This window comes from Durio zibethinus, chromosome 28 (assembly GCF_047325235.1).
Source record: "Durio zibethinus cultivar Kanyao isolate XHJ-2024 chromosome 28, ASM4732523v1, whole genome shotgun sequence".
Classification (NCBI taxonomy): domain Eukaryota; kingdom Viridiplantae; phylum Streptophyta; class Magnoliopsida; order Malvales; family Malvaceae; genus Durio; species Durio zibethinus.
This window is the reverse complement of record NC_143189.1, coordinates 919,426-930,638: the sequence shown is the minus strand read 5'-3', so window position 1 is coordinate 930,638 and position 11,213 is coordinate 919,426. Positions and strand designations below refer to the sequence as shown.

General features: G+C 29.8%; 1 protein-coding gene across 1 annotated transcript; it reads right to left on the bottom strand.

Annotated features, from left to right (window-relative positions):
- Window positions 1-5,480: 5,480 nt before the first annotated feature.
- LOC111280785 (SNF1-related protein kinase regulatory subunit beta-2-like) lies at window positions 5,481-8,730 on the bottom strand. The gene is made up of 4 exons (XM_022868252.2): window positions 8,089-8,730; window positions 7,016-7,194; window positions 6,743-6,905; window positions 5,481-6,016 (listed from the first exon to the last, which is right to left on the bottom strand). The coding sequence occupies exons 1-4, from the start codon at window positions 8,266-8,268 to the stop codon at window positions 5,690-5,692; spliced, it is 849 nt and encodes a 282-aa protein (XP_022723987.2). The 5' UTR covers window positions 8,269-8,730; the 3' UTR covers window positions 5,481-5,689.
- Between the last annotated feature and the right edge of the window lie 2,483 nt (window positions 8,731-11,213).

The following is an 11,213-nucleotide window of genomic DNA, read 5'->3' as shown; positions in this document are numbered from 1 at the left end:
ATGAGGGGTTACTTTTGCATTTGATTGCTGACTCACCAATCCTGCCCTGCATGTGCTGGCGTTGATGATGGGCACATTTCACCTTACCATAACTTATACCTAACAACAATAATTATTATTATTTTATATTATAACTAGTTTGTTACGAATTATCTTGTTTTATTAATTTACTTTCAATTATTTTTTAATCAATTATTTTTTAATTGTAATTGAAATCATTTTTTTAAGAAATTTAGTTTGTGATGTAACAAGTTAAAAATTATTTATCATTTAATCTAGTTATTTGTTATTTATTTAATAAGATAAACAAAAATAATTTGTGTAAAATAATTTATTTTCATAATGATACGTAAGATAAATTTTAATTTTATGTTATTTTTCAAACAAATATATTTAAAAAATTATTAGTTATTCAAATTTTTAAAATTTAAAAGAAAGACAAAATCATATATATCTAATTATTTATGCTTGAAATTAATTTATAGTTAAAATACAATGAAAAGAATCCTATAAATCATGATTAATTATAATTTTATTTCAAAAATCACAAATTATTTTTTTAATTTCAATTGTTTTTCTCTTGCCAAATAATCTCATACACTTTAAGTATGATAATATTATTTATCATATGAAAAATATATAATTTTATATCAATTAAATCTTAGAAAGTTAGTTAAATAAATCTTATTCAATTAAACTAATTAAAATAAATTAAGAAAATACTTATTTTTAAATTCATATTCATGTTTGATTAATGAATATTTTTCAAAATTCAAACAAAGGAAATTGAAAAAAAAAAACAAAAATGGACCGTAATTAAATATAATTTTTTTAACTTTATTAGGAAGTAAACATATTTGTTAGTTGGATTATGGGTCAGATTTATGATTACATGCATAACTTTTTAAGTATGGATTCAAAATATTATTATATTAAAAAAATGTTTAATTTTAAATTTAAAATATATTTAATATTATAAAATTTTAACATTTTAATAACAAATATAAATTAAATAGGTGATATGATTCAAACTTAAAACAAAATCTAAAATTTAGAAATGTTTACAACTGGATACCACCAAATTCATAGACACTTCTTAATTTTTTAAATTCAAAAATTTTTTAAATTATGTTTAAGAAAATATCAAGTACATATTAAATGAAATTTGATTTAAAAAATATAAAAGAATGAAATCAAATTGGATTTCAATTTATCCTAACTTTTTTTATAAATAAAAAGAGTGTTATGACTTTGACAAGAAATAAGTATAGCAAATTACAAATTTTTATACAAAATTATAATTGATGGGCTAATTATATTATATATATTTATATATGATTTCAAAATTCAATTAGTTCTTATTATTTGTAACAATATTTCAATATAAATGGTATATTCAAATTAATGTAATCAAGTAGACTATTAATGAATATGATTTTACATATTGCAAGAAAGCTAAATTAAGTTTAAAAAAAATTACCTAATTGAGTGAATAGTCAATATAAAGAAAAAAAGCTCATAAAATAGTACCTACAAAATAGAAAAATAAATATTTTCTATAGCTTTGTACTTTGTAATATGTCATAACATATAGATTTGTAAATCTATAGCTAGATTTAACAAATGGAGTCACCACCAATTTTTTTTATCTAAGTGTGATTGGTCACCTAAGGAATCTATCATCTTAAGGAGCTTATAAGCTTGATGAAGGGTATTTAAAAGAATAAGTTCGGGTTTACAAATCAGAACAGGATTCTGGAGTATGTGAAATATGAACGGTATGTATTTTCACATATTAATATTTGTGCCTCAACTTTTTGTGCCTCAACTTATTATTTTTAATATGTGAAAAAAATTATAACACTCCCACATATCCATCCGTAGGATTGTACCATATTATTTCAAATTTATCCTAAGGACTTAAGTCTAATGGTTTTAAATTTTTATGTTAAATATTAAAAATAATTTATAAGATTCTTCCATCAATCTGGTAAAATTCTTAAAAATATTTTCTCACCTCAAGAGTATTCAAAGATTTCATTTGTTTCATTGAAGAGGCTCCGTCATCTAAAAAAAGGTTTAATTATTATTTTTTGTCAAAAATATATCTAATTATTTCACCATTTGAGCCAAATTAAAAATATTTTTTATTTTTGAATTCCTAAAATTTTCACCATTTGGGCCTATTTATAAATTTTATTTATTTATTTATTAGATTTCTAAATTTTTCATAATTTGAGTCAATTTAGAAATATTTTTTTATTTTTTTTTGTCTTCAAAAGGAAAATAATATGATAATTATTTTTTATTGAAATTTTATTTAAATTCTTCTATCATTTGTGACAAATTTAAAAAAAAATTTCACCTAGAGATTTATTAAGAATTTACCATTTGAAATTTTTAAGAATCTTATGATTGGATAATTATCAAATATTTTCAACCAAATTTGGAAAAGAATACAATTACTTTTATTGAAATTTCATCTAAATTATTTCAATATTTGGGATAAATTTAGAGAAAATTTCTCACCTAGCGATTTCTTAAAAATTTACCATTTGAAATTTCTAAGAATCTCATCCTTGGGTAATTTGTACTTAATTTTAAAATTTTTATCAATATTTTTTATTTTTTTATTTTGAAAATAAATATTAATTATTATTAAAACTTTATCTAAATTATTCCACCATTTGGGATAAATTTAAACAAAATTTTTTACTTAAAAATTTTATAAAAATTTATCATTTGAAATTTTTATAAATTTCATCATTGGATAATTACTATTTATTCCCAAAATTTATTTTTTATTAGTTATTATTTTTTTAAAAAAATTTAATCATGCAAAAAATACTAAAAAAAACACATAAAATAAATAAATAAAAATAAAAAAATCAAAGAACGACTCAGCTTGACTGAAATTTAGCTCGGCTTGAGGCACAAAAAGTGGCGCGTAGACGAAGCTTAGGGACGCGACTCGACTGAAGGGTTGGCTGGAACGCGGGTCGACCAAAACGGGTTGCACTCAGGTTGGGTTATCCGAATGGAAAACACACGGATCCTAAGTGTTTTTAACGCCAAAACGACGTTGTTTTGCGCATGTATAAAATGCTGAAATCCTATCTTTTCTTCAGATTTCCCTTATTTCCTCTCTCTCTCTCTCTTCCCTTTACTTTTCTCTCCCATTCTCTCTACAAACCTAGAATTCGGTTAAATATTCAATCAAAAACTAGAAAAAATACATTGAAAAATATGAATTTAGCCGAAAAATTCATATGAATCTGAAATTTTTTTAGAAATTTTTTAGAAAAAAAGGTCAAAAAATTTTAAAAAATTCTTAAAAATATGAAAATTGCTTCTGACACATTCTAAATTTTTTTTTGAATTCTGCCTTATGTTTTTTGCTCTCTGTTTTGTGTGTCTTCATTTATTTTGTGTCTTGGTCTATATTTATAGGCATTGATCAGAAAAGTTTATGATCAATGCCAATTTCTTCTGTAATTAGGATTCAATCTTTGAGTATAATTTCAAGTTTACCAACCCCAGATTCATGGCAAAAAATTTTTCTTCTAGAACAAAAATTATATTGAAAAAAATAATAATTAAAATAAAATTAAGAACAAATAAAAATAAAATAGAAAAATAAAAATGAAAATGGGCCAATCTTGCCCCATTTAGACCAGGTCCAATTGGTCTGGACATGGATCAAATTGAGTGTCTACATAATATATGAAAAAAAAAAAAACCAATTAAAAAATATTACCTAATTATGTGAATAGTCAAAAGTAAGGAAAAAAAGTCTATAGACAATACTTATAAAATATAAGAATATATATGTTTATGTAATTTTACACCTTGTAATATATATATATATATATATATATATATATATAGTCCAAATTAAAGACTATGAGTTTATCATAAGTATTTCTTTCTTGTGAGGTACTTTTTGTAAGATAAAATTATGAGGTTAAAGAAGGCAGAACGAATAATACCTCACAATAATATAAACCGTAACAAATAAGTTAATCTGAGACATCGGATGAATGGATGCTCAAATCTCAAAATCATATAAATTCGAAGCTTAAGTCTCAACTCGTAATACAAGTACAAGGCATGCAACATCACATGTGAATCGTACACGTCTCCCTAGGCCCAATGGCTCGCATCTGTCGACATTTGTTGATGTCCATTTTTCAGTATGTCCTTTCGTCCGTCTGTTCATGGAGAACCCTCGATCACCAATTCAGGGGTGGAACACACGACTTGAATCGTGAATTTCCTTTAGCAAGTAGCAACCATCGATTGACTAGTATTAGAACAATCAATGTAAATATATTATCACAAGTTCATGAAGGTAAAAATTTACATAGCGATGATGATGATGACGACGACGATGATGATGCATTTTTTGTTGTTTAATCAAGTAATGTAGTATAATATTATGTATCTATAGCTCACATTCACATGATTCAGGATGATGCGTGTAACCTGCGAAATTCTGGAGGGGATAATTAATGACATTAATTAAGCTTTAATTTTGGGACCTCAAGCGTATATTGTCATTCTCTCTCATTACTAAACAACATAATAATTCCACCTTTTTTATTTTTCAATTTTTGTGCATTTTGAAAAAAGTTTTGACTCTTATAAGTTTAATTTTTTTTTATAATATTATGTATCGCACTTTCTATTTTAAAAAATTAAAAAAATTTTAAATATAGTAAAATAATATCATAAAATGTTAAAATAATAATAATAATAATAATAATAATAATAATAATAATAATAAAAAAAGTACGTCGGTTCGTCTAAGCTTTGAAACGCGAACTACACTTCTTCTGCATCGGGCAAAGGGTTCAGTGTGATTGGCTAAATCAGAGATGTAATGAGCTAGGTCGGACAAAATTAATTTACGAGTGGGCTTAGATAAGCCGCTTTTATTCTCCAGTTGGGAATACATGCTGGGCTTTCTTGACTTTTTGGTAATTGCCTTAAATGTTAGTAATATTTCCTACTGCCTCCCACAGTTTTGTGCTTTACGTACCTGTAGAGTTGCTAAAAAGACTGCGACTAAGAATTATGTCCGCAACAAACAAATTTAAACTGTTATAGAACTGATGAAAAGGAGGCGTCGGCAACGCAAATTTTTGAATTTCTCAGAGGTTTAGGAATTAATGGATGCTAGAAAGAAGAAGATGCCAAAGATTTTTTTAGACTTACCAAAGTGACCTAAGAGATCAATGGCGCCAGTCAAAGCCACGATTTAAATCTTAAAACCATTCAGATATGAACCAATTTTATGTTTGATCAGGGTCCATTTCACATTTATGAGGCACCTCAGTTATGAGCGAATGGAGTATGGCCGATCGCACGTACACAAAGCTGATGGGAATTTCTCTTCCCCGTTTCAATTTCTTGGGACCAAACGAATTAATTCGGGAACACTTTAGCATGGAATAAAAAAAAAAAAAACATCACTCAACTTTGCGCAACAAGAAGAAGAATATCTACTAACGGATCAATGGTCACCAAATATTTCTTTAGGTAACAACATTATCTTTAAAATTTCATATGGTCACTGACTCCTTCCTAAGCTACTTAAAATAATCCGCACAGCATCCACACTGTGATAATAATATCAACCACGCATGATCATTGGAGACAACTAGGTCCACATAGTCACCAGTTAGTACTACAGCTGCACATGCTTGTAGAGTACCACGGTCACATACTTGGCCAAAAATCGATTAGTTGAACCAAGTGCCACCACAGGTTGGCCACTCTTTTCCTTTTGAATATAGAGATGGTTAAGAATTACATGCTTAGGTCTTGACAGAGGAGGTGGAATCTCCATGTGAGATGCACGCTGATTATGCAGTGGCACTTGTAGGTGTGAAGAAACTAGTGGTGGCTCCTTAGCAAAATCTTCAGCTCCAAGTGGCAAGTTATTATAGCTCGACTCTGGGGACTGAGGAGGTTCAAAGCTAGATATACTTTCGAGATCTTCTGGAACATAATCCTGCACAGTATCATTCACAATTAGAATTTCTAATTAAAGTGTTTGTGAAAGCCATGCATTAATCAAGGCGATGAAGCAAAGGGAGAAAGTAGACACTAATACAAGCAAGAATTGACATTAGTACTCCTGCTCATCAACGAACTGATAAAAGTAACATTAACAGTGCCACTTCCATAAGAAGTTGATTATAACCAAGCCTGTTTGATGAATATAGCAATTTAATAGAATGTATGCAACTAAATGTTATAACCAAGTGAGAGTCACTGCTTTTGATCACACGTCAAACAAAATGCTTTGATGCTTTTGCTCAGCAATATATGAATTTTAGACCCAACAACAAGGCCAAGCCTGACAAGCACATTTTATCAGTATCAGTAGAAAACACCACCAAGGAATGACTTTATTCCAAGCTGAAATTGCTACCGCCATGAATAAAGGAAAACATGGATCATAACCATTAGAGAAATATACAGCTTCTACAGAGCATGAACCTTGATAGAATTTAAAAAAAAAATGCAACATTGCATGTAAAGGCAGATAGCTCAATTGAAAGGAGTTTATAAGAATGGAATTCACTTCATCAGGACAGGAGAGAATATAATCATGCATGCCAAATAGCGGCAATCATATTTTATGAGAACAAATAGTTGGGAAAGCTAAAAACTACAAATACCAAACTCAAAAAATACTAGTGTACATCTAAAAGAAGAAGACAAATGCATTTACCTGCAAGTCCAAAATGTTGTTAGCATTGCCCACGTCATCTTGTGCCCATGGCAAGTCAGGAACATACCTCCATCGTCCATCAACAATGAACCTATACTGATAAACACCTGATGGTAACACTTTCATAATAGTGAAGTCTTTTCCACATCTCTGCAAAGGAATTCTGATCAAGATTGCAAACAAGTTATATGTCAGACCTGCAGGTAGCGGTTCATAAAGAGCTAACTATTTTTCTTTCAATAAAAAATGTAGAAGGCGTTGAATATCTGGAACCTTGTCTTCCAATTATCCCATGATCCCTCAACAGCTACTTCTTTGCCGCCATAGCCCCATGTAATCATTGTTGGAATACCCATCTCAGTGCACCCATCCTCATATCCTATTGCAGCCTGTAACCATGGTTGGCTTGGTGTGTGTATCTCATCACGTCTTTGTAAGGGAACAACAGGAGCCTGGGATGAAAGAAGGCACAGTGGATAAAACTGACAGCTTTTTCAGAGAAATAGACATCACATGAGCAACACGCGTGTTCCAGATACTAAAAATTGGAAAGAACAATTAATATGCATATTACTCAAGGCACAGTGGATAAAATTGACAGCTTTTTCAGAAAAATAGTCATCACATGAGCAACACGCATGTTCCAGATACTAAAAATTGAAAAGAACGATTAATATGCATATTACGGTACTAGCATAGTAGAAAACAGTTAACTACAAAATACAAACAAGTTCCTCTCTGTCTTGTGATGACCCAGAAAAGACCAAAACTAGGAGACTAAGAAAATAACAGATTTGAGAAATCTGGCTATGTGATGTGTGATGGGCTTAGGCTTAGGCTTAGGAGAATTAGAGCAGGATTTGGGTTACGAGAAGAAAAGGATTTTAGGATTTAGGAAAAGAAAGGACTAGTACATGGTAAGAAGTTCCCGTAAAAACCAAAATTGGGCACCAAGAGAATTATCTAAACTCTAAAATTCCTAGACTATGACCTAAATTATTCAGAAGTCCATAATTTGCAGATATTGCAAGAAACTACATATTGGCCCCTATTGCCTGCACATTAATAACATCTCCTTAAATTTACAAACAAAGGGATCTCACAAAGAGTCTCCACCAAAATTGCAACGAAAAAAATCGAACTTTCCTGCAACAACACCAACACAGACCGACAATGGAAGTTATTAGATATAACCTAGGAGTGAATCCCCGATAAAATTAAGCAACGATTCCAGACCACATGCAACAAAATTAAATCACATTCCATTGAAATCTGTCCCCAAAAACCAATCGAAAAATAGTAAGAAAAAAATATTTGCTTGTTTTAGCAAAATAAAAATAACGTACCTGAGGGGTAAACATGAGAGGAGAGTGGGTGGCCGTGGGGCTGTGAGGAGGTGAGTGACCCATGGGTGCAGCCATAGCTTCGTTTACACTGTTACCTGCTTCTTCTTCTTCTTCTTCTTTTTCTTCTTCAATTCCTGATTGGCTGCTACTCCCATCTTCTCTAACATTCACATTCCCCATTTTTAAATAATTATTATTAATTATTTTTTCCTATTGATGATCAATTTATCACTTTTTTTAATGTATATAACCAATACCCACCAGTCGAAGAATCTCACAATTGATTCATGATTCCCCCATTACAAGTGACACCCACAACATGCCCTTAAAAAAAAAAAAGACCCAGATGCAAAATTGAGAAAAATTTGTAAAAATTAGAAGAAGAAGAAGTGTCTTTATGTTGAAAGAAAAAAGAATAAAAGAAGAGAATTCTCCGATGAGTTTGGTAGATTAGTAAGTGTTGATGATGTAGTTGGAATGGGGATGAACGGATGATGGTCACGTCATCATTTGACAAAGTCATTCTTTCTCTGATTTCATTTGGTTGGGCTGGGGATATGACATGAGCTTCACCTGTTTATACCTCACTTTGAGCCCTACTTTATAACATTTCACTTCAACTGCTTATTCCTTCTTTCCCTTTTCCCTTTTTCCTTTTTCCTTTTTCCTGTTTATTTATTTATAACACTAGTAGTTTTTTTTGTTGAAGAAGACCCATCGCCATCATCAAGCGGCCCAACTCGTAGCCACTTGTTTTGGGTTGGTCCATAAAACAATTAGGTGAAACGGGATCCAATCCACACCGATTTCATTGCGTAATTCAAACAGCGAACTCATAACACAAGCAGAAGCAATCCCGTGAGTAACCACTTCCTACTCCTACTGTCTCCCATTATCATTTTTTAGTTTGCTTTTTATGCCAAAGCTTTAAACTTTTCATTTCTTTTGCTGTTAAACCCAAACTTGCTTTTCATTCATTGAAACTTGGTTTTCGTTTGCTTTCTAGTTTTTCATTTCTGGGCATGCTTTTTTTTTACAAACAAATGTTCAACGCACTGTTTGTATATATTGACCGTGTTTAATGTGTTGTATTATACTGATGGTGCATTTGATCCCACTGATCCATCACTCCATTCTGACTTAAGTGTAAAAGAATGATAATTCAAACAGAAGATGACATTGGAGAAAGGCCTACTTCGGCTTCATAAACCAACCTATTTATTGAATGATATTGCATTTCCTAGTCATGCAAATCATGGCCAATTTATTCTCTTCTACATTCTCATTCACTCTTAGTAATCCCTCACAGCTAGATTGCAACCATGCCCTTTTCTTTTCAATGTTCCAGTAGCTGTTATAAGTTTAGTCTTTGTTGAGTTTATTAACAAGTACATTAGTCAGTATTTGCTATTTGGCCAAATCCCGTTGCTAGGGATGAAATAGTCGTTTAATGTCATTGATAGTCACATTCTTTGCATTTTGTTCACCCTGCCTTGTTTTCCCTGAAGTTTCCCTCCCATTTATCATTCACTTTGTGGTCCCAAGCACCATTCATATGCTATAGATAATTCAGTAGCAAATAAAATGCATCTCTGTTAACAGTACTTTTGTTAGTGTAATATTATCTCTTATCTAATAAATATCAAATTTTTTATAATTTTATATTCAAATGTGACCCTTTCATTTACTGTCAATTGATTTTAAATTGGATGTTTAACTTGGTATCAAGCTAGAATTTCTTTCCGTTGCTCTTTTCTAATTTGTTACGTAATAGCCTTATTTCCTTTTCGTTTATACGTGAAGGCCTATTAAAGTAGGTTATCACTGTTAAAGTGGCTATCCCATATCTAATAAATATATAATTTTTTATAATTTTATATTCAGATTCGTCTACATATGATAAAATTTTGTTTTCTTATAGTCTTATATTCAGGTTATCACTGATAAAATGGGTTATCCTACATCTAATAAATATTCAATTTCTTATAGTCTTATATTTAAAATCACCTACATATGATGAGGTCTTATTTTCTTATGATCTTATATTCAGGTTCGTTTACACGTGATGAAAGCCTATTAACGTGGGTTATTTCACATCTAATAAATATTTAATTTCTTCTAAACTTATATTCAGGTTGGATCCCTCTACCTACCATAAATTGGTTTGAAGTTGGATACTTAATATGATGAAAGCCAATTAAACTGGGCTATCACTGTTAAAGTGAGTTATCTCACATCTAATAAATTTTCAATTTCTTATAGTCTTATATTCATATCTAATTTCTTCTAAACTTATATTCAGGTTGGATCCCTCCACCTACCATAAATTGGTTTGAAGTTGGATGCTTAATATATTGAAAGCCAATTAAACTAGATTATCACTGTTAAAGTGAGTTATCTCACATCTAATAAATTTTCAATTTCTTATAGTCTTATATTCAGATTCGTCTACACATGATGAGAGCTTATTTTTTTATAATCTTATATTCAGGTTATTACTGTTAAAATGGATTATCCCACATCTAATAAATATTCAATTTTTTATAATCTTATATTCAGATTCATCTATATATGATGAGAGTATGTTTTCTTATAGTATTATATTCAGGTTTGCCTACACATGATGGCCTATTAAAGTTGATTATCCCATATTTAATAAATATTTAATTTTTTATAGTCTTATATTCAGGTTGAGCCCCTCCACTAATCGCTAATTGGTTTGAAGTTATATTCAGGATGGACCCCTTCATTTATCGCTAATTGGTTTGAAGTTGAATGCTTAACATAATATCAAAGACAAGATTTTTTTTCTATTATTTTTTTCAAATCTGTCACATATTAAGCTTTTCATGTAGTCTTATATTCAGTGGATGCATAATATGCTATTAGAATCAGGATTTTTTGTTATTGTCTTTTTTAAATTTGTCACATAGTAAGCTTTTTCTATAGTCTTGTATTCAGATTGGGTACCTTTACTAACTATTTGTTCTTTTCAAATTTATTATGTAATAGATTTTTTTTTATCTCTGACTACACTTGACCTATACATGGGAGCTTCTTAGTGTGATATTATCTCACATCTAATAGATATTAAATTTTTTATAATTTTATATTTAAGTTGGATC